The 22,897-nt window shown below is 42.3% G+C and overlaps 2 protein-coding genes and 2 non-coding genes across 6 annotated transcripts in view; 2 read left to right on the top strand and 2 right to left on the bottom strand.

Moving 5' to 3' along the window:
* Positions 1-15: 15 nt before the first annotated feature.
* On the bottom strand, positions 16-1,313 carry LOC143359856 (COMM domain-containing protein 5). 3 transcript variants are annotated; one of them, XM_076798157.1, is made up of 5 exons: positions 1,184-1,313; positions 957-1,120; positions 694-886; positions 475-621; positions 16-410 (listed from the first exon to the last, which is right to left on the bottom strand). In XM_076798157.1, exons 2-5 carry the CDS (start codon positions 1,051-1,053, stop codon positions 227-229), a joined length of 621 nt encoding a protein of 206 aa, XP_076654272.1. In that variant the 5' UTR covers positions 1,054-1,120; positions 1,184-1,313; the 3' UTR covers positions 16-226. The 3 variants fall into 3 exon arrangements, with proteins under 3 accessions (XP_076654272.1, XP_076654271.1, XP_076654273.1); XM_076798156.1 differs by having other exon boundaries at positions 957-1,094; XM_076798158.1 differs by having other exon boundaries at positions 957-1,016.
* A 1,822-nt stretch (positions 1,314-3,135) lies between these two features.
* Trnar-ucg (transfer RNA arginine (anticodon UCG)) lies at positions 3,136-3,208 on the top strand. Its single transcript has one exon. It is a non-coding gene; the product is annotated as a tRNA-Arg (tRNA).
* A 288-nt stretch (positions 3,209-3,496) lies between these two features.
* On the bottom strand, positions 3,497-3,589 carry Trnay-gua (transfer RNA tyrosine (anticodon GUA)). Its single transcript has 2 exons — positions 3,553-3,589; positions 3,497-3,532 (listed from the first exon to the last, which is right to left on the bottom strand). It is a non-coding gene; the product is annotated as a tRNA-Tyr (tRNA).
* Positions 3,590-6,206: 2,617 nt separating this feature from the next.
* Positions 6,207-22,897, top strand: part of LOC143359545 (cholesterol transporter ABCA5) — a 31,063-nt gene continuing 14,372 nt past the window's right edge. The window contains exons 1-4 of the mRNA XM_076797530.1: positions 6,207-6,348; positions 14,045-14,214; positions 14,695-14,991; positions 20,449-20,570. Coding sequence (XP_076653645.1) covers positions 20,478-20,570 — 93 coding nt within the window. The 5' untranslated portion in view covers positions 6,207-6,348; positions 14,045-14,214; positions 14,695-14,991; positions 20,449-20,477. The remainder of the gene's footprint in view (positions 6,349-14,044; positions 14,215-14,694; positions 14,992-20,448; positions 20,571-22,897) is intronic.

Here is a 22,897-nt window from a genome sequence, read left to right as displayed (position 1 = left end):
GTTACATTAAATACACTGAATTTATTACGCATTTATAATTTGTTAATGTTGAGACTAACACAATTTTTAGAATCAAATACTATATGAAAAATTTTTCCATTTTGCTTTATTATTTATTTACAATATTTCTACAATGTAAAGCTAAAACAGTATTTATTAACAAGAAGTTTCCTTGTAAAATGTTATTGTACATAATTAAAAGAAATTCTTATTTTTGGTATGTTTATCAACTGCTCACAATATTTTTTGAAGCACATTTCTGTTCAAGTTTTTGCATGTCCACTAGTATGGTTGCTACAGCATGCCTAAGCTGATGAAATTTTGACAGAGATAATTCAAATATTAGGTGTTCACCGTTGCTGAATGTCCATTTCATTATAATATGCGGTTCTAGGACTCTGTTTAAGATGCTGAAAGTAACAAAGAAATAATACCTGAACAAAGATAGTACTTTAATAAAAATTATGAAATTACTTGGAAGCAATGGTAATGTCCACGCGCCACTTGCAAGACATCAGATGTGAATAAAACTTTGTTCTATTGAGTAAACCTGCTATTAACTCTGGTCGCTTTTGGCCATAGATCACGGTGGACAAATCCTCAATGCATTCAGGAGGTAATCTAAGGAATAGCGATATCAGTCAATGTATTTTATAACTATTTAATTTATGAAATAGTGTAGTAAATGCATACCTTAATTCTTCCAATATATGTCTGAATTCTACAGGTTTTACATTCTGAGATGATATGCCCAAGTGAACTTTCAATATTGTATAGATAACAGAGTAATATTCATCCACAGACTCTACCGGTACATTGTATTTTTGACTTATTTTGTCCAATATTCCTTCTTCTATATATTCTTGATTTATTGACTTTACAGCAACTATAGTTGAAAGGTTAAAATATTTGCAATATGTGTTACAATCATAATATACATTTAAAAAAAAACTTACTCTGTATCAGAGGGCGAACAAACATCTTTTTCAACTCTGGCAGAACTTTTGTATTGTTTCCTAAAGCATGCAAAAGCTGTGTTTGAAAGGTTGACATGTTTGTTATGAATTTGTTTTCTGTTCTCCTACAGTATTGTTCTGAACGAAGCGATGTGGAAAAAGATCTAAAATACAATACAAAAATGCTCAGAAAACTTCTGTACAAATATTATTTCTTATAATTTTACTGAAATATGTCTGGAGGTGTCAAACTGTCATTCTCCAAAGAGATGATTTGTTTTCATGCCATCTATAACAGAGCTGTTCAGCTTCTTCCCCGCCGCTGCTTTACGATCCTACTCCTAATCACGCGGCTCCCCTACTAACTGATACATTAGCCTAACTTCACGCTTTTCTCTCAGTCGTACCAACTCTCACTCAGTCAAAGAGTAGGGATGTGTAAGTATAGGACCTACGCTGGAGGCAAGTAACTAGACGCGTGAATGTTGGCAAGAGAAACTTTATTTTCATCTGCTCTTGGCGCCAGTTCAGAGAGACTGTTGTCTAGGGAGGACGCCGAGTACATATATAGTGTCCGAATATTTATGGGAGTCACTGTATATTGCCTTATATCTATTCTTATTTGTTATGGTAATTATCGGACTTATCTTACTATTCTTATACTATTTAATACTGATTAATTGAGCAGTATGAGGAGTGCTGGTAGATTTGGGGTATTATAAGAATAAGTTATTTGCAGCGCAGAAGGCATTGATGGTGTCGCCGTAACGCGACGTGCCGATCTTTCAGGGCCGCTTGTCGCCATCAGCAACTCTGTGGGTCGTTTCTCGACTGGAAAGAGCACGGCCTCGTGCACTTTATTGCCTTGTCTCCGAATCGCCCATGGTACCAGCAGATGCCGCTGCGGCGAGATTCGGCCTTTGACTTCGATCGGGAACGTCTGCGGTACCGACTGCTGGACGTGCTGCGCCCTGGTTGGCGCCCTCTGCCCTCCAACATGGTGGTTACGAGTGCGGCTATCTGCTTCACGAGAGCGTTGATGTCGCCGAATGCTGCCACCTGGCTCGTTGACGGTGTGGCGGGAGTTTGAATAGCGGTCATCTTGCCGATTTGGTCCGCTAAGGCCGCCATTTTATCCAGGTCGACGCCGTCCTGGGTAGCCAGCACCGATTGCATAGCCACAGGCAATCTGCTTATCCATAATTTTTTAATAAACCCCTCCGGCACAACGTTGCCCGCCAGGCTTCGCATGTGCAGCAGGAATTGAGACGGGGTTCGATCCCCTATTTCCTCGTGTTCGAGGCGCTGCTTTATATTTCTCTCTTTCGACGTCGAGAGACGGCTGATGAGCTCCGCACGCAGCCTCGTGTATTTCCCGTGTTCTTCCGGGTTGAGCAAGATGTCTTCCACCTCCTGTGCCAACTTCGCGTCGAGCTGCGACACCACGTGGTGGTACTTTGTTTCTTCTTGCGTGATGCCTCTCAGGGCAAATTGGGCGTCTAGTTGCGCAAACCATAGCGCCGGCCAGTCCGCCCAGAATTTGGGCATATGAACGGCTACTGCCCAATTTTGCGCTGTTGCTTCCGTCATTCTTCGACGTCGGGGTCACCAATTGTAGGTATTGGACGTACGATGGAGGCAAGTAGCAAGAAACTTTATTTTGCATCTGCTCTTGGCGGCAGCTTCAGACAGACTGCTTGTTTAGGGAGGACGCCGAGAGTGTCTCGGGGGAAATCCCTAGACACCTCGAGTCCTGCTATCCCGTGTTGGCACCTCTGGCGCCCGCTGCGTCGCCTAGCGGATGCACTAGGGAGTCATTGATCTCCCTACAGATGTAACAAAAGGTGACACTTAGAAAAAAAAACACTTTTTAGAGAGAGACAACCCATACAACCAATTTAAAGGCCCATTTATTATTTTAATAAATAATTCGATCATTTTCCAATGCTTCAAATCATCTTTATTTTTTCAATATTGACAATGCAATCGCTTAAGTATACATGCACCGTTCCTCTGAAAACCATTATAAGGGCGTTGTGAATGAGAAAAGTATAATACGTAGATTATTTTGCTGGATACTTCAATATCTGTAAAATACAAAATACAATACTTAATATTGACAAATAATGGTATATAGCGGATTCCCTGATATACCAAATTTGGAATACATCTTTCAACTGACCGTGTGGCCTAATGGATAAGGCGTCGGACTTCGGATCCGAAGATTGCAGGTTCGAGTCCTGTCACGGTCGAACACTTCTTTTTTTAAATTTTTTTTTGTGGTTGCGGTATATGTTACCTGTTACATCAACGAATTTGTTAAATAATAATCATTTTATTGTATGCATTTTTATTCAACATGAATGATCAATACATTTAAAATTACATTGCGTGCCTTCAATTTTAGTAAGTATGCTCCTGCAGATCAATATTTATGTTATTTCACGAAGGATAGGAATTATTTAGCACTAAATAATAAAAGTCGAAAGAATAGGATTGTAAAAACATTCTAATGTACAATTGTACGAAAAAAAAAAGATTCCTTCGAGCCGGATTTGAACCAGCGACCTATGGATATCTTACTTGAACATGCCAACTACAGTCCACCGCTCTACCAACTGAGCTATCGAAGGTTGTTGATTCTGGTGTCCCACTGGACAAGTAATGAACGTAATCATCCTAAAATCGGATTATTTTTTTCATTACTTAATTATTTCTATATTTAAACTACTGAGAAAATCATTCTGAGATCGTGTTATAAGCTAAATGATAAGAATAGTCATACTTAATAATAGTTAGAAATTAAAAACAACACAGAATTATAGAATTGAAATTATTCGTGGTATCTAATTAGTCCGAAACTAATAAAACCCTTGTAAAATGAATTAATGTCTACGATATTCTTGACTTGATTATCATATCCAATTAGCAAATTACAGCTTCCTGGTACGAAGTGATAATATACGATAATTGTTTAAGAGACTATCGAGATGCCATGATACCGATGGCCTACCTGCCATCGATATTTGATGGCTACTCGTTCAATTCGATCAATTTAAATACGATCATTTATTTGTATGTACTTTTGTAGTTTTGCAAACAAATGTCACGGAAACTCTTCCTAGTTTCATTTTGAAGAGTCAATTCGTTTCGAAACTAGTACACGTAACGATGTTTTTGATTACAGTCCTAGTATCGATTCCGTGCTCTTTAATGACGAAATCATTCTAGGAGCGCCGGTTCCCTAATCAGGACATAGTGAATCCATGTCGAATAGACCACACCTAAATGTCAGTCGTACTTTAGGCGATCCTTTCTTTCAATTTCGTTTTGCTACTCATTCATGTCACGAGATACATAATTTATGATTTCTTCAATTTAGAGCTTTTCAATCACTGTCATTTTCCATCGATGTCGCTACGTACTTTTCCTTTCACTAAATTACAAAAATCATAAAAATAATAGATTTAAGAATAATAATACGGTATTAATGCTACAAATTTGTCTAATGTGTTAAGAAAGCGCAAAACATTTGGTCGTATTCATAACATGTGCATACGCACGTGAAGCGGCCACTGAGGGACATCGAGCAGTGAAATTGTAGTCGATTCTCGATTGAAGGAGTCTACAAGGAGAGTGCATCAATAATACAGCGAACATTGTGCTCCTTGAAAGTAAATATTCGATATTGCCCCGGCAGCAACCGGAAATTCGTACAAAGCACGGTTCAGTGGCATGCAAATACTCAAAGATACTTGAAAACTTCGATAAATATCCCCGGACGTTTATTGGTTCGATTCTCCAACACGGAACACTCGTGTCTCCGCCTTGCGCTGTAATTAGATCGACAGTTGTCTATCCGCGATTGATACAGTAGCATTCCTAAATTCGCATAGATACGCTCAAATATAATCTTATTGCGCAAAAACATATGGCAGTGAAGTTGTAAAAATAATATGGTCAGAATAGCGACTACCATTCTTTTATTAAGAATTAAACATAAATCGCTTTGTCATAAAATGTTTTCGAAACGTTTATTGTTAACAGTTGTGAATTGGCTTGGTCCCAAAGAGCCCTCGTTGCCGCACGATTCGTTAACTAAGATAATGCGGCAGTGAGTAATTCCCTGGACACGCGTTTTTTTTTTATTTCGGTCGTCAGCGCCATGTTCCTAAAATACAAAAAAAAAAACATTGAACATTCATAAATGGTTACGCGATCGTTCGGACCATTTACAGCGAACACGGGGCATTAATATTAAATCGAGTCGCTGAATATGCTAATAAATAAAAACACAGTGTCGTATGCTCGTGTCACATTTTATTCATGAAACCGGGTTGCGCGTTAGGAATATCGTGGCTGCCTGCCACCGACGAGGTAACTCGTCGGTCCCGTTGCGAAGGTGCATAATTTACCCCTGCATGGTCACATGTCCGCCGACGATAGAGGATGGGAGCGCGTGTCGCCATCCGCCGGTTGGTGTCAGCAGGCGGTGTATAGCGTATTCCCGTCAAGCGAGGGTGGAACGGTTGGGTAATTACCTCCAGATCACGCTACTCCAACGAACGGTTCCAAGATGAACAAGGAGAAAGAATTGGCAGGACAAAGAGTGTCGAGAAGGAACGCAGACGCGTTCCGTTCGCTAATGCTTGCAGCGCGGCGCGCGTGCGCGGGACACGATCGGCCAGGATGGCGAGGGAAAGAGAGAAAATGGAAACGCGGGTAAGGATACACGGAAAGATAGATATCCGCGTGACGCGAGGGAAATGCAATAAATTGCAGCGCGCACGGGAGAAAAAAGTCGCTTTTGAAAATCGATGAGAAACACCGATAACGGAAAATTACGAAAATTATGCGGAAGCTTCCAGGTCAAAGGTAAACGTTGAGGTAGGAACCAGCGGTGCACTCAATCAAGAAATTATAGCCACTCGGATTAGACAATAAAGCTATGGTTCAGGGGGTAGAAGAAGATAAAAGGGGCGAGAGAGAGGGTGCGAGGAAGAAAGGGCGGAGCAAGAGAGAGAGAGACGCTGTCGCTGTAAAGCGATACAAGGGCTGGTAGAGTGGGGATGAAGCAGAATAGACGAGAGAGAGAGGTGGCGCTCTCGCGCAGTCTGGCGTCGTCGGCCGACTGGTGTGCGTCTGGGCGAACTTTGGACGCGATTTATTTTCGTCTCTCGTTGTATCCCCGCGACCGTTTCGATCGCGGTATCGTCAGTTCTGCCTTCATCGTTCGCGAGGACCGTCCTTTCGGTGTGATAGCGGAGTTCGCGCCAGTGACGACGAATGTCAGCTAGAGAATCCGTGTGTACGCCGGTCGACGTGCTACCGTCGCTTGTGTTCTAAGAATCCTTCTGTACGACGATCGCCGGCCGATGCGAGGGACAATAAGGTAATGTTTCGCTGCGAGGGTACGGTTCCAAGTTGGACTGATGGCCTGGCCGGTAGTGGATCGATTTTCACGAGAAGTGAAGCGGGAGCTGTCTGTGTGCGAGATAGAGAGAGAGAATGAGAGGGGCAGGGTACCGTGCGAGAGGGGGGGGGGGCGGCAGGTAACAAGACTAGGAATGTGATAATGCATGTCTTTCCCCTTTTTTCATTGTATTATTACTTATCCTACCACCTCCACCCCCCCTACCCTACCCGCCCCACTCTTCATTTCAGGCGTTCATTCCTCTCTGACTCGTCTTTCAACTATTTATGTTCGCCGACGTTTGAAACGATTCTGCCCGATTCCCGAACGTTACGCTCGCGGTTCTTCATCCCGCTGGCTGCCAGTTCCATTCGGTTTCGTTGTCCGCTTTCGTTCGCGTGCACGCGTGCGCCCATCGTCCTCGGCCCCGCAGATCGGACGGGACGACACAGAACCCTTTACCTGGAATCAGAGCTGGGTAAAATATCGGGGAAACGTGCTACCGATACTTGAACGGTACACGCTTCCAACGAAATAATAAAATCAAATATCTCGATTCGAACCATCTCGAACAATAGAATAGGAAATTTTTAATATTTCTTGGCAGCGCCAACAGCATGATATTTTGTCGTGAAGTCGACAATTTGGAATGAGGAAATAGTTTCTGGTAATGACAGAAAATTCTAAGAATATTAGTCCGTTAGTTCGCATTACGTCGTCCAACTATTGGACTATTTTCTATAAAACAGTCCACTTGTTATTTAATGTAATTTACCAAGCGCCTGGATGGGGACACGATTCCGTTGATGCCGCATCGACGGCGTGACCGTATAGATCGATCCCAGAAGCGTAATAGGAAGAAGAAAGGGAACCGGAAGTGTATCTTCGTCGGTCACGAACCGAGAGGCTGGCCGTTTACTTTTATGGTGGCAACGCGCTCAATGGTGGCGCGTTAGCGCGAGAAGCTTCTCGCCTCGCATGGAAAACAGCGGTTCCCGATGGATCAGAGTTTCCAGCGGCTACGCTACGCGAATGAGAATCGAAGACGGAAACTCTGGCCGTTTATAGAGGACCACGGGGGAATGCTCGGCGGAGAGACTCGGGCTCCCGATGGTCGAACGTGATGAACTGGTCTGAAAATGTCGATTGACCACGAAGATGCTAACGACAAGAACGATTAAGCGGATTATTAGTAGAAGCGCGGCCGCACGACGTTTAGCGACCTCTGCGTACCAGTGCACGAGCGATAATCGCTTTAAACGCATCCTAAATGAATTATAACTCGTCGACCGGGACCTAAACCTACGCGTGTGTATGGATCGAGCTGTCATTAGCTCGGGCGAGTACCGTGCCCGGGGCTTGTGCGAATAGGATAACCATAACCGTGCGGAATTTTTCGTGTGTTCCGCGTCTCTGACCCTCTTCCGCCCTACGATTCTCACCGGTCGATAGACCCCGACTCGACGTGGTACACTCTCTCTACCTCTCCTTCTCTCTCTCTCTCTCTCTCTCTCTCTCTCTCTCTCTCGCTCTCTCTCTATCTCGATCGTGGTTAGTAGGAAAGACGAGGAACGCGAAGAAACGAGGAGAGAATAAGACACGAAAATCGTGCGATCATGATTTGTACATACGGACAGTGCGTTTCCTGAACGATATATATATATACACAGCCGCGAAGTGTACACGGAATGTCGGTAACGTGATGTCAAAGTGATGGTGAAAGGCGTGCTGCCACTGTACAGTGATGATGATGATGATGATTTAACCTTTTGTCCGGCAAAGATCGGGGGAAAGGAACATGGAATTGTGGAGGGATTGGTGAAGCTCTTCGCGGCCCAAATTAATCGGTGAACACCCGGCTAAGGTAGGATTTCCGGTAGGAAGTGGCGCTTTTCTTTGCTTTCGCCTGACCCCTCGAGGCAATTATGTTTTTCGGCTGACACTTTTATCCGGCGGTGAGTCAGACGCTCTGCAGATACAACCTGTGCTTACGTGTATGAGAAATTCCGGCTGTAAATAAAGCTCGAATCGGACGGAACATTTCGAAACGCTCGGACATTATTCTTGTCGTGAACTCTGTCCGGGTCATTTTTGTCTCCACGATGCTTGTTTCACGCTTTCGCACACCTCTCCGACTACCTCGAACCTGTACCGCGTTACGAATTTTTTGGTCGAACTTCGAAGGTTAAGTATGGATTTCTGGTCGAAGATGTAAACTCTGTTTCGTGTTTTACAAGGTAAAAATTGAGTTGTTGCTTATGAGAAATTTGATTTCCTTCCTGCAGCACAACTAGCCTAGAAATTACTAGGGGGCAGATGAAGCGACGCGAGATAACGAGCAAAGTTTCTGAATAGATAGGCCGTGCTTACATATGGGGAGACGGAAGAGTCGGTGCGGCGAAAAGTTTCGAAACGGCTCGATGCTAAATGCATATCGATTTGTCGGCTGCTCGAAAGGAAGATTCATAAGAAATCTTCTTTTCCGTGAAAAAGTATCCTCGTCGAGGAAGTTCGAATTCCAACGATCGCGTCGATAAACGAGAACTCTCTACAAACTACCAGTACCAACGTATGGTATCGTTTGTCTACACTTCTTAATAACCGGATGACTTGTTTTATGTTTCGCTACTTGAGTCATCGGTTGGCGTTCTTGTTGGATACATTACGAGACGTGTTATCGAGATGGATGAATCGTACCGAGCGTCCCGAGACATTTCGATTATTTGATTGTTTTGTGACGGTAGTCGGAGGCATAAAGAATAGCGTGGAAAATTGGTGAAAATTGAATATTCTTCAGATAATTCAGTGACTGACGTAGACACGTTATGAGACGAATACGAAGTTTAAAGAATAGTGTAGAAAATTGAAAAAATTGAGAAATGGGTGATCTGGTAGGGTAAGCGGCTCAGTTACTTATTTTTAAAGCATTATAAATATTAAAAAAGAGATGTATACCATATATATTAACTGATTTTTATGAAAAAAATTCAGTATCACTTTTTTAACACTAGAACTACCGGGCCAGTCAAAATGACTGGTTCCTAATTTTCTCTTTTATAATTACTGAAATTGTAAAAATGTTTTCATCGGAAATTTTTTAATGAACCTCTTCATTAACTGATTTTTATGAAAAAAATTCAGTATCACTTTTTTAACACTAGAACTACCGGGCCAGTCAAAATGACTGGTTCCTAATTTTCTCTTTTATAATTACTGAAATTGTAAAAATGTTTTCATCGGAAATTTTTTAATGAACCTCTTCATTAACTGATTTTTATGAAAAAAATTCAGTATCACTTTTTTAACACTAGAACTACCGGGCCAGTCAAAATGACTGGTTCCTAATTTTCTCTTTTATAATTACTGAAATTGTAAAAATGTTTTCATCGGAAATTTTTTAATGAACCTCTTCATTAAAGCACATATTACAATAAAAGTTGTATGAAGTCTGAATGGGCACAGTCTTATCACTGTTACAAAGCAGTATAAGTAAGTCGCATTTATTACTCGGTAGTTCTAGTGTTAAATATTCATTGCGTTTTGAAAATAAGTACAGTTGATACAGGCACAGCAATTGGTACCCCCGCAGTAATTTAGCGGGACGACAGAGTTGTCCGGGTTGTATTACGAAACTAACTCTTGCGGTGTCCATGCCTTACGCGACTTTTGGCTGATGCGATTAAATGCCCTGGATACCTGTGCAACGAGTGCACCGCAACAAGTAATCTCTTAGGGTCTTTGTAGTGCTTCGAGATTATACGCTTACGGTACTGGCTTCTTCGTACACCCCTGTCTTCGCAGATTTAGTCCCCGTTATCGCAGCAGAACCTCACTTATACGAACTCCCGTTATCTGAACGCCTCAGCATTCTATTGTCTGGCCCACGTTTCGTGAAAAATTCAGTAGAAACCGATCGCCACGACCAGACCGCCATGCTGCATGCTTCCAAGTACATACACTCTGAATCTCTGTACAAACATTTTCACAGATTTATGAAAATTAGAATGCGACAAAAATTGTTTTGATCAAGGAAAAAATATCTATAAAAGTACCGCTCATTTTTGTTAATATACACGTTCTCCCGTATTTACGGATGCCATGAACGCATAAGGATCTACAGTCACGGAAAAAAGCTGACTGTTAAAAATTAGTTGGACCGGTGAAAATTGGAAATCGCCGGGTCCGTAAGAAAATTATAGAACTCTACGGGCGAAACAAAAGGATAATGGGATTAACGGTGTATATCTGAGCCCGACATTGAAGGTTAATTATCTTAAAATTCGATCAGGGTAATTTACACGGCATAGCTTTTAATAGGCTTAATCTCCGAGCCCCTTTCTAATTTATTACATCGCAAACAACGGCGTTACCGCCCACCGACTCCCTTGTTCCTTTTTGTTCAATTTTCGTGTTCCTTTCATTAAGCTCTTCGGGTATTTTCCGTCTCATTATGTTGGACATATATTACACGTGTTTTATGGAAATATAGCTGCGCAAATGTTGATTCTGACAAAGAAGCAGCGGTCAAGGTGTAGCACACCGGTGTGAATGATAATAGAGAAATTAACATTATCTCTGTGGCAGCAATAAAGCCGAAGAAGAAGGATTCTTGAAATGCACAAGCAAGAATAATGGAGAGGGCAGTAAAGACATTTTATTGAGTACTTAATCTTCTCCTTGATGGCTCCATGCTCAGATTCTAATATTTATGACGACACCTGTGTATCGACAATATGTACACTTTGTCGTTCCAGGCACCAGGAAGTCAACTGACGTTCAATTTGTTGCAAAAATTACCATATTTTCCAATTTAATATTTTATAATCGAATTTGATAATTTCTCACTACACAGCTAATTGTGAATAAAAATTGAAAGGCTCGGTCAGTCTCAAAATTACAAGTGCGGCTACCAAATTTCCAACATTTATAACAGCACTATAGTTAAATCGAAACTAATATTTCTCAGTAAGCTTGTATTTATGATTCATTTTTTCCAGAGAGGGGGAGACGGAAGTATCGTCATTTTTCAGAATATGTGTAATTTTAGCACGTTGTCCAAACGTATTAATAGGCTTCCGAAAAATTTCGGTGCTCCGCGAATGTTGTTCAGAATGACGGTTCGTCGAAACTGTTCTACTCAGAATCTTTATATAACAGTTTCGAACGGTCACTTTCCGTTTCGCGTCTTGTTCAACAGTACAAGTTCCGTCAACACGTTGATCAGAAATGATCGCCGGTAGATGCGTAAAGAGTGTTGGTTTTCTGTTTCCACAGGAATGTTTAAGAATTTTTCCCAGACCAGCTACTGAACTCTCTGCATTGAGATTTCGCACACATATTTGTTGGTGTTTGAAGCACACGCGTGATTTTTTGTCGAGTAAAAATAATCAAAATTACGCGAGCTATATATTCTTTACAGAGTTTTTAAAAACACGAGGTTGCCGTGATTATTTTGGCGAATGGACTCGGAGTTTCTGCGCGAGTCGATTCGAATTGCTGGGAAATTGACGAGCACCGTTTCGCGTGGAAACAGATCTATGGGGTGCGTAGGGCGTCGCGACGATGGCGTCGCGTCGGCTCGCCTAATCGTTTGTTTCTTACCTCGACGACCCTCGGTCTCGCGGGGTGACGACCCTGCACGTCTGGCCGGAGCCTCTGTCGCGCATTTCGTATTTATTATTTATACGCCGGCAAGTGTCTACATCCGGTGGATGTGCCCCGGCAAATCCACTTCGTTAAAGGTACCCGAGAGCGGCGGGCGGTTGCTCCTCGCGAAGAATCGCACGCAGCCCGAGAGGTTCTCCCCAGTTTCTAATTCGATGTGCATCGAAACGAATTCGTTTCAATCAATTCATCCCCCGCACGTCCGAGAAGTTAATCGGTTCGTTACGTGCCGCCGCCGAACGAACCTCAATATGTTAATTCTCAATCATCCGTTCAAGCCAAGATCAATTCGTGGTAATTAATTGCGATTCGGTCGGATGGGTCGGTCAGAGCCCGTTCTGGGCAAACAAGGCTCATCTATTTGATTAATAACTGAATTAAACGGCACACGGCGCGGGCAACTAACGTACACGTAACCGTGGCACATTTTCAAAAAGAGCTACCGCGAATTTCTCTCCGGATTTCTCAAGGGTTTCGTAGGGTGAGGGACCCGATTACTGTGGGGGTACCAATTGCTATATTAATTATTCTGTATTAACTGATATTAATGAAAAGAATTTAATATCTCTTTTCTAATATCCATTATGCTTTAAAAATCAGTATAATTAATATAGGCACCCCGTGATCCCTAATATTGGTACCCCCACAGTAATCGGGGCACTTAGCCTATTAGATAGCACCTTCTCGAACAGTCCATTTTCGTTTGCTTTCTTTTTCACTATGATTCCAAAACACTCGGATTCTTGTAGTTGAAGGTATTATAGACAGTAAACCAAGTAAAATATTTTGAACTTCCACGATTCAAAAGAAACGATTAAAAATATTTCATTGAAGGGTGGAAATGGAAACAGATTTCGCAGAAACGAAAGTATCAGTTAGTAGGACTGCAAAAGTGATCGGTGAACGAAGATAGAGACATTCTTCGGGGGCTATTCACGAGCTATGTTTGGTCCGGTTCGTGCCGCACGAACAAATAAATAATTGGAAGGGATACCATCTGTTCGAACGAGAGTGGACACCACTATTTATATCCGAATTACAACTATTTATATCCACGGCCTGTATGTTTCATTTATAATGCACGGCCGGCGTTGCGGGGGTGCGCACCCTTCGGTTCGCTTTTTTCGAAACCATAACCGTGCGCGACGCAGACACGTCTGAAAAGCTGTCCCCTCTCCAGCGGCCGGATAAACTTTCCGCGCGAGACCTGTAATTTTATTGGACGAACAATCGAAAAAGTTCACCCGGCGATCCCACGGGAACTGCAATCGGACATTAATAATTATTGCATTCAAGCTCGCGTGCGCCCGGCACGGCCGTCCCTTATTCAACGATTGTTTCACGGGCACAGAACGACTATGAGTCAGAATTCTCGGGAAAACAGAAGGGGGATATGATAATACGATAAAACTGTAATAAAACATATGCAAACTGTCCGACTAATTCACTTTACTCGTTCCCTTTATCAAAAATACTAGATCGATGTTTTCTATCGGGAAGAAAAAAGTTCTTCAAGGTATTTTCTTTTTTAGTGCTGTTGCACTTTTTACTTTACTTAATGTTTCATTAAAAAATGTTTGCAAGCGCTGTAGCGAAGGTCCCCTAAAAAGGAAATTTGTAATTTGTCGATGGAAAATCCGAACTAAAAAATGGCTTCCCAAAATATACTACGAACGCTCTTGCTAAAGATTTTCCGAACGATTTTGTACTAAATCTGAACAACATTTAAAAGAATATTTCTTTTTTTCCCGTTTATTTTACCATTTCCACCCCTAAATCGATTCAAGTCCGTGGGGGTTCGAGACGGGGCCGCGAACTTTCGAAATTAACGTCCAGGGAGAGGAGAATTTTCACGGTGAAAGATGGACGGCGGGATTTTTTCGCAAAAATTTCTTCGACCGTTTGTGTAATCGTCGACACGGGATTTCTGTTCGATCCGCGTGTTACGTTCCCTCGCGATTTATTTTTCCACGTTGGATAACGAGTTGTTCTGTTCGTTGTTCGTTCGCAGATGAGAGGCAAAGTCTCGCCCTCGGTTTCCATTCGAGCGTAATCCATATGGATGGAGCAAACAGGAAGGGTTAAAGGGGACAAGAAAAGCGTCGTTTCCCTGGTCCACGGCTCGGTTCGCTGGATCGCGTTCGTCGACCAGGGACTAGGTTGATCTTACCGTGGCCAAACGTGAGTATCGTGTTACCTAACAACCCCTTAATTATCTACGGTATATCCACCCTCTAATCACGCTTTGTTCACCACCCTTTCCGTCGCCATAAAACGATGTCGACGTCCGCGTATCGTGGGACGCCTTCTTGCTCGCCGCGGGAACATTTCCTCGGATCACAGGAACCCGGAAATTCAAAAAATTACGAAACTATAATTCAATTTTTACAAAGGCGACGCTTGTTCTTCTTTAAATCGAAGGAAGAAGAATATTGACGAAGATAGTTTTGAAGATAGTTCTTGAGATATCTTGCTCACCGTCTTTAACGCTAGGTTTAACAAAAGGGGTCGTTTTCGATTGCTTTATAAAAATAGTCATCAGCCTCGATTCTTGAGGGGTGGTTTCAGGCTGAGACCGTCGTTCGGGAAAATCGGGATCGGCTCTCCCGTCTCTCCCGATGTCCCCTAGTAAAAACCGAAACTGTGTTTGGTGAATTGCAGCGACTGGTCGGTAATCGGTGTCGGCGCCGGGGATGGCGAGGAGCGGCGTCACTGCACACGCATATCGGCGATGCACCGATTGCTCCGTTGTCGTCGTTCATCGCGATGCCGTTGTCGCAGTTCGTAGTACGTCCCCTCGCGAATTACAATCGATCGGAATCGGGTACGGTAGGAACGGCAACGACACTGTCACCTGCGGCATCAACAGCCACGCTACTACCAATTTCGATCGGGAAGAGGGCACGGCCGATTAGAGTCGCCCCATTCGGTATATCTGTCGACCTGCACGTGATTCATGTAAGTCCCTTACACCTTTCAATTCTTTTTCTCTCTCTCTCTCTCTCTCTTTCTTTCTCTCGCTCTCTTTGACGAAACAAACAGAATTTTCGGAGAAAATCGACGGAAGCGGGGTTGCAAGTTCGATTTTGTCGAGCGATTTTACCGTGCAGTATTATTGCTGCATCCTGCTGGCGATCGTTAGTAGACCGGATTTTTATGCAAGATAAAAATTGTCTGCATCTATTGCTGGCAGCAGGGTAGGAATGTCTGCCATCCCATAATGATTTTAGTAAATAAGCTAGTTATATGCGGATTTTTATGAAAAATACATATTTTCTTCATTAATTGCAAGATATAGAGAATTATTTCTTTTAATAATTGTTGGTTCGAATTGTTGAAATGTTTTTAGAATTTTAGAATTACTGTTGTCTCAAAGCCAACATTGTACGATTACTAAGACAATCTAGCCATTATTTTAGACTGTGGATCGTTATGCATTTATGGCAATAGCGAGCAGGAGAATTCTAAAACAGTGAAAGATTAGAATATGATTCGCAACTTCTTCAAATTGTTAACACTAAACCACGGTCCGAATGACCAGTCTTCTATATCGCAATTATTAAAATTATAAAATCGTTTTTTTTAGGAAAAGATTGGATCGACTGCTTTATTTAAGCATATATTATAATGAAAACTGTACAATTTAATATTCTCACTTCTATAAGGCATTTCAGGTTTGGCGTTAAAAATTTGGATGCGGCTCCCCACAGTTAAAACTAGGTTTACGGAGCGCTAAAGTGATTATTTTACATTACTTTATAAAAATAACAATGACATGCTGCCCAAATTGTTAGCCATTATGTTTTAAATAACATACACCCAAAGAAATAAATTTGTTGAGTAATTCCCCATGGATGTATCTTTAGAGTAGAGTTATTAATGAAGAGAATTTCTATTTCGCGTAAAGATCCGCAGTCTAGTAATGGCGACAGGGGTTGTCGGATTTTCTACGTCCGACGCGGATTTTTCTAGATGCTTAGATTGCCTAGCTACTCCTTATCAGGGCTATTTATGAACGCGAGCGTATCCTTATTGATTTTCAGAATCGTTGGAGGATCGAACGGCCGTTGACGGAACGTTCGCGGTGAAATTGGGCATCGATAGCCACGAAGGTTTCGCTGTAAATTCGCTTCGAGAATCGCGGGCTCGAAAGTACAATATTTCTGTAGAGATTAGTTCCACCCGTTGGCGATACCGATTTCATTATAAACCAGCTGGAGGCTTGTGTGCCTGAAACGTTCGCCTTATTTTTTAACATATTGCTCGGAAGATGGAATCAGGGATTATGTGGAATAATATTGGCGTGCAGAATTCGAACTCCGAGACCCGTTTGTTTACGAGCCGATCGATCTGTGCGCTCACCAACACTGCTCTGTCGGACGCAATCTTTAACATTCAACCCTCGCGCGCCGTTCGGGTCAGTTTGACCTAAATCGAAAATTCACTTTGAGCTATTCAGTGCCCGATGAAATATTACTTCGATTCTATTCTATCGTGCGTCTGCCACTTTGCAAAAGAAAATATCGCATTCGTCATAATAAATATAATTTCCACGGTAATGTGAAGACAACCTTTTGTTGAAAAGCCAAGGGAAAAGACTCGGATTTGAATTGTTTCTGGGCTGAAAATTTACTTACAAGGGAACATATTCAGATGCGAAAATCCGATTTTGATGAAACTTATGGGAGCTTCTAGTTCTTTGAAAAATATTTGACACGTATTTTTTTTTTTATCGGCAGACATCCACTTTGAAGGGGTGAAAACAGCCCTCAAAGTTGGGGTTCAAAACCACATTTTTTGAGATATCTCGGAAACCAGAGATCGAAAAAATTTGAATTTTTTTTAAATTGCGTGTTTTTCAATGGGAAACGTAGTCGCGCAAGAAAATTTTAACAAAAGTTTTTTGTTTAAACAATATATTAAAATTTTGATTTTTTTTGCAGTTTCTTTTATTTATTGTTAGTTCATTTTAATGTAAACTTGGGTGTGTGATCTTTGATCCAAAATAGGGGATACATGTTTCAGGATTTTCTTTTTTTTTGCCATTTAACAATAATTATGCATAATGGAAGATAGTCTTGCACCTGGCGTGCGTAGGAAGGAATTCTGGCTTGTTTCATCGAAATATAAGCATTTAGTATAAACGTGTATAGTATTTTAAACAATACCACTTCAAAGTGGATGTCTGCCGATAAAAAAAAAATACGTGTCAAATATTTTTCAAAGAACTAGAAGCTCCCATAAGTTTCATCAAAATCGGATTTTCGCATCTGAATATGTTCCCTTGTTAGTTATTATTGCTTATTTTGACTACATGTTTAAACTTTAGAGTTACCATGTTGTATTAATTACTGGACTAAGTTTAGGCATTTGATGCGTTTTATCACCCATAAATATTTCCAGTTTATTAAAATTATTAGAGAAAGAAAGGAACTTCTTACTTGGCTCCTGTCTCTTACAATCGATGCACATTTTCATTTTGCATAAAGATCCACAGATTACTGATGAAATATTTTTGATAGTTTAAGGGACCCTTGTCTACAAATGATTTGTATTATTACTTATAAATGTATCTTTATTCTTCTGAAATCTTTGTTTGAACTAAACGGAGATTAGCATTACGAATATCTCCTCAGAAAATTAGTGGGGGGTAGCTTCCCGATTGGTGGTTAAGAAACACGCGTGAAACGAAGTCGGAATAATGCAACAGTTTCGCGAACATGACGACGATCAAAGGAAGAGAATGCGCGACAAACTGTTGCCGTTGTTTATATTGCGAGCAATAATGGTGACGAACCCATTGGAAGTGCAAACTAAGCGGTGACTCAGTTAATCCAACTGCGACTGTTCACTGGGCATCATGTTTGTAATAAATTAATTTCTTCCGGAGATAAGCCGTCAACAATCGAGACGCTGCTACTTTTGCAACTCATTAAAATTATTCAAAGAGGAAAAGAACGTTTACTTAAATGCAGACAATTTTTATTTTGAACAAACATTCGCAGTCTACCAATCAGCTTTAACGCTAAACCTACAACCGTCGGTTAAAATGACCGTTCCAGATTTTTTATTTTACAATTACTGAAATTGTAAAGATGCTTTCACGGGAAATGATTAAATAAATGTATTTAGAGAGCGTGTATAACACGAACCGCACGAAATCCAAATAAATTCGATCTCGTCATTTTTATAAGACCACATGTATTAGTAAATTTTAAGGCTCGGTAGGTTTAGTGTTGATGCCCCATCTTCCGTAATAAATCGTTTTTCATTTGATTTAACGGGCACACAAGAATATCCCGAAGCCAAATGTGATCTGCTCGAACAGAGGTCGCTCGGATCCAGCAGTGAAATATTCGTGAATCCCGCATCCGTAATTAAATTATATAAGTCTCTCGGTACACGTAACAGCGTGTTCCGTACCGATTCTCGCGGCGTCGCTTGTTACGAATAAAATTTTATCTTTCTTCCCATTGTGTGTGTGCAACGGTACGGTAACGAGGAAAACAGGCAACGGTACGCGACAATGGCGGCAATTATTTATAATAGCGGTCACAATACTTGTTATAATAGTTGCCACTATTGTCACTCGAGTTTCTCTTTGCCGGGAATCATTGGGCGAACATTCGTGCGATTACATATGCCGCTTCGGTTGGACGTCCTTTGCAAATTCAAATGAATTAAAAACATTCCGCGGATTTAATGAATGCTCAAATCATTTTTGCTAATGGGAATGGCGGAGCGGCTCATTACGAACGGCGCGTCGATCATTTCGTCAAGCGCGAAATGATTGAAAGTGATCGGCTCACCACGGTTCCTCCGTTGTCCGCCATTCTTTTTGTTCGATGTCGTACAATGAACCAGGTGCGCACACGACCGGCTGCTGTTTTTCCCCCTCTTTCTCTCTCTCTCTCTATTTTTTCGTCGGCTACCGTGGAGCACTATGCCGAGGACCTTGACATATTCACTGGCATATTGCTCGCTGTTACACGCGCGAACGCTTAAATAGTGCAAACGACGAATTATCGACCACATCGCGACTCTTTCTGCGCGAACCAGACGTTGTCGGCCTGCTTTGATAATAGTGGCTGCAGTCGAGGGGGGGGGGGGGGGTTGTTCGCTTTTGAAGGACGCGAGAGGAAGTTCTCGTTTGACACGTTCACCTGGCCCATGTAATTTTTCCAACAATTTCAAAATCACCCCTTAGCACTCGAAGGACCACTCTAAGGCGCCACTGAAAGTCGCCACGTTATTTAAAACAATTTTTACACCACTATGTTTTTGTATCTGAGAAGCTGATAAGCGAAAGCACGAGTAATAAACTTCGAATAGAACGAAATGAATCGTGTGCAGTGGAAGGAAATGTCTTGCTTTTGAAATGTTACTCGTATCGTGTACTATTCTTTGATCTCTCGGCGGGGCGATACTAATCCAACGATGTCCCTAACGATTTTTGTGTTACAGTCGTTACCAACATGTTCGTGACGTTCCTTCGATTAAAATGATACCAAACACGACACGATTCGGTCCATATTTACTTGTTTAATCAGCGATAGAGCAGAACCTCGATTATCCGAACGAACGGGTGCGCCAGCGTTCTGTCGCGGATCAAACAAGTAAATACGATCGGAAGTGCGCCGTGTTGGGTGTCGTTTCAATCGGAGAAATGTGAGGAATGCGTTGGTAAAAGTTTCATCAAAGAACAAACAAAGAAAGTTCTATCAATGGATTACTATTGTCTCGGACAGTCTACACTTTTTGATACTTCATTCGGAGTTCTGTGTAGAAATTGAATGAACGAGCGTTCGGACGACGTCGAATTCAATGGGAGAATTGTTCATTGAGTCTCGCAAAAACTTTGTAAATAGTACAACTCACGAGTACTCCTCTCCGACTGCAAAATTATATAGGATGATTCCCCCCTCGTTCTGCCATGCCGAATCAATGAAATGCACTCGCCGCGATCAATATAGAAGATCGTAGTGTTCCAACCAACACAACCGGAAGTTGAGGCTCGAATGTTTTCGACCGACGTCTTTCTAGTAGTTCCTCGGAGAATTATAGAATCATTGCATAATAACATGCACGCCGCTGTGCTCGACCGAAGAATTTGAAGAGCAGGCTCGTTAATTGAATGAAACTGCTCGACCAGGATACACAAATACGAACTCGGGCGCAGAAATCTAAAGGACTTCCGCAGACTTGGCCTCGAAGCAACGAAGTTAGAGGGTGCGCATCGAACTTGGCACCCTCCGACCGCGGTCGTCTCGTTTGTTATAAAACAACGAGCACGTTGCACTGATTACTAGAAAAAGAGAACGATCGCGTGTGCCCGGGGTGTCTGTTCAACGTTACGAGCACTCGTCGAGTCCCCTTCCGGATCTAACACGGACCCCATTTTTCTTTCTTTTGCAGAAATCGAGAGGACGAGTGCATCTCGCAGAATGGATTCGTGCGGGGTCTACTTGTCTCAGCTGCGAGCGATGCTCGTCAGAAATCTGTTGCTGAAGAAGCGAGAAAAACGGAAGACTACCGCGGTACGTATGAACAATCTCAATCGTCGTGTCCAAACTGCGGATTTTTATGCCGAAATAAAAATTACATTAATCTGCACGGACGTTTATTTCTTCCTTGAATAATTTTAGCAAGTTGGAAATACAACGGTATTTTTGAATTCTTCAAATTTTTGTCGTAAATGCATAAAATCCGCAGTCTAATTATGCCTGCTCACAACTTCTATCTTCACCGAACATGCACAAAAGTCTGTCAATCCTTAACGCTCCAAACATGCTGTGGTGCCATCATCAACCCCAAACGGTGAAGCAAAACTTTCGAACCTTTCCAAATTATTCTGAGATGTGCATTTATGCATTTATGACTGAAGGAGGATGCATCTGTCTTATTTCCTACTCAATAGTCGGTCGTCCTGATAACAGATTGCTTGAAAATATCTCTACCTACTCCCTCGCTCCTAATGTATAGCCTCGTGTCCCCGCATAAAACATTTAGAAAATAGTATACTAGCCCCACGTCCGGGTCTATTTGGACCCAGAGCATTAACATCCTCGTTGGCTTACTTAGTTTCTGGTGAATTCATTGAATGAACAGTTCTACAAGAAGCACTTTCGAAAATATATTTTTAAAAATTGGTAAATATAGCAGTGGACGCTCCTGAACATCATCAATTATAATAGAACGGTCCGCCATCCGAGGGTTCTCTCTAGCTCTAGTTCCGCCACTGTTAAATAATCAAATTTTCGCAAAACGTTCAGGGGACCGATCGGCCCGCTGGCACGAAAGGGTTAAGATGGCCGACTACTGGCGGACGACCGTTATTTAGGGGAAATAGAAAGGTGGGAGAAGCATCGTAGATGTGTTTAAGAATGATAGAATACTCGGCGTAGCCATTGGTCAAAGTAGCAGTCGTTATCCTTTGTGTCTCAGCATCCCCTTGTGTCCACGGTGCAATCGAAAGCAAGCACGGAGACGGAAGAGATGGGGATGGGGGAAAGTTTGGAGAAAACAGAAAAGTTCTCCAGCCGGCCGACCCTTGGCCCAGTTGGCAGGGCGCTCACGCAAAAACACCCACCGAAAACGAATTGGCAGCTCGCCCTCCCTTCGCTGGCAGAGCCGGCCGTGCGTCGGGACGAGAAACGCCATCACTTCGTCGCCATCCGATCAAACCGTCCCAGACACGGTTCCTTCTTCTCCTTTCTTCCGCTTCTCTTTTTTTCGTCTGCCTCCACGGGCCCGACGATTGTCGCTCGTGAATTCAAATTCCGGCTCGCCGGCGTCGTCGGCTGTTCATATTTTTCGCATCTCACCCCCATCGTCATCGTCCCCACCCTCTTTTTTTCCCGAACCTGCTAATACATATTCGATCGACCGCACACCGATCTGGAACGCAGCTTCTCGTGGCCCACGTCCAACTAATACTCGATTAAAAATTTCAGTTAACGTGGTCGGGCCTTGTTAATCATCCGGGAAAGAACTTTGGGCATTTTTTCTGAGAATTTTAATCGACCTTTGTTTCGAACGAGTGGCTTATTTAAGGGTACATATATTGTGCAACTTGTTGGAATTTTTCTGTTGCGAAATCTTGAAAAATGTCTGAGCGACAGCTTCCACCCCAGAAGTTGTCCAGTTGTGAATTCCTAACATTGAAACTTTGATTTTTGGCATTTTCTCGTCAAAATTTGCAGGATTATAATTTAAAAAAGTTACAAATTTCTGGGTTGCCAAGCTGAAGTTTAACCTGAACATAATTTGGAGATAGCATTTCCGAATCAAGCAAGAAGTAAATTGTTAGTCGATCCTCGTATTTTTCCGCAAGTTCAGAAAAATTGCGAAAAAATCCGCAGTCAGTCCACGGAAAGAAACGGTGGTCGCAAAACTTTTCGCCTTAAGCAGTTACGTCCTTTGAAATTTGTATCACCGGCGCGGCATCAGCATTCGAAGCTGCTCCGTCGCCATGGAGGAAAATGGTTGATTGGGAAAGCCAGTCCTGTCGCGTTGGTCGCACGTTTTCCACGAGATTTCGAGTGATCCAGCCTGCGTTGCTCGTCGAACTTCTTTGTGGTCTTGCCAGGATAAAGGGTGGTCCGAAAGGGGCGGAGGAGCGAACCGAGAGCCTAAATATAGCTCGTTAGAGGTAGAGAAAATCGATTTATACATAAAATAAGTATTCGCGTCTATACTTAGTCCCGCCCTCCTAACGCGAGCCACTCGATTAAGATGCCTTCTACCATAAAATTGTTCGACCTCGGTTGCGGCGTCGAGCGGATGAAAAAAAAATAATAAAAAAAGACCGCCGAGGAAATACTTTGTGCGCGCCTCGCGAAAAAGTAATTTAATACTGGATAAT

Source organism: Halictus rubicundus, chromosome 12 (assembly GCF_050948215.1).
Source record: "Halictus rubicundus isolate RS-2024b chromosome 12, iyHalRubi1_principal, whole genome shotgun sequence".
NCBI classification, from domain to species: Eukaryota; Metazoa; Arthropoda; class Insecta; order Hymenoptera; family Halictidae; genus Halictus; species Halictus rubicundus.
The sequence above is the reverse complement of the archived record's forward strand: the minus strand, read 5'-3'. Positions and strand labels throughout refer to the sequence as shown.

Bases quoted from the DNA above. Each gene is read 5' to 3' on its own strand.
- LOC143359856 (XM_076798157.1), bottom strand. From the start codon at position 1,053: ATGTCAACCTTTCAAACACAGCTTTTGCATGCTTTAGGAAACAATACA. The intron at 622-693 runs GTATGCATTTAC...GCTATTCCTTAG, and splicing joins CATATATTGGAAGAATTAAG to ATTACCTCCTGAATGCATTG. The intron at 411-474 runs GTAATTTCATAA...TGTTACTTTCAG, and splicing joins GACATTACCATTGCTTCCAA to CATCTTAAACAGAGTCCTAG.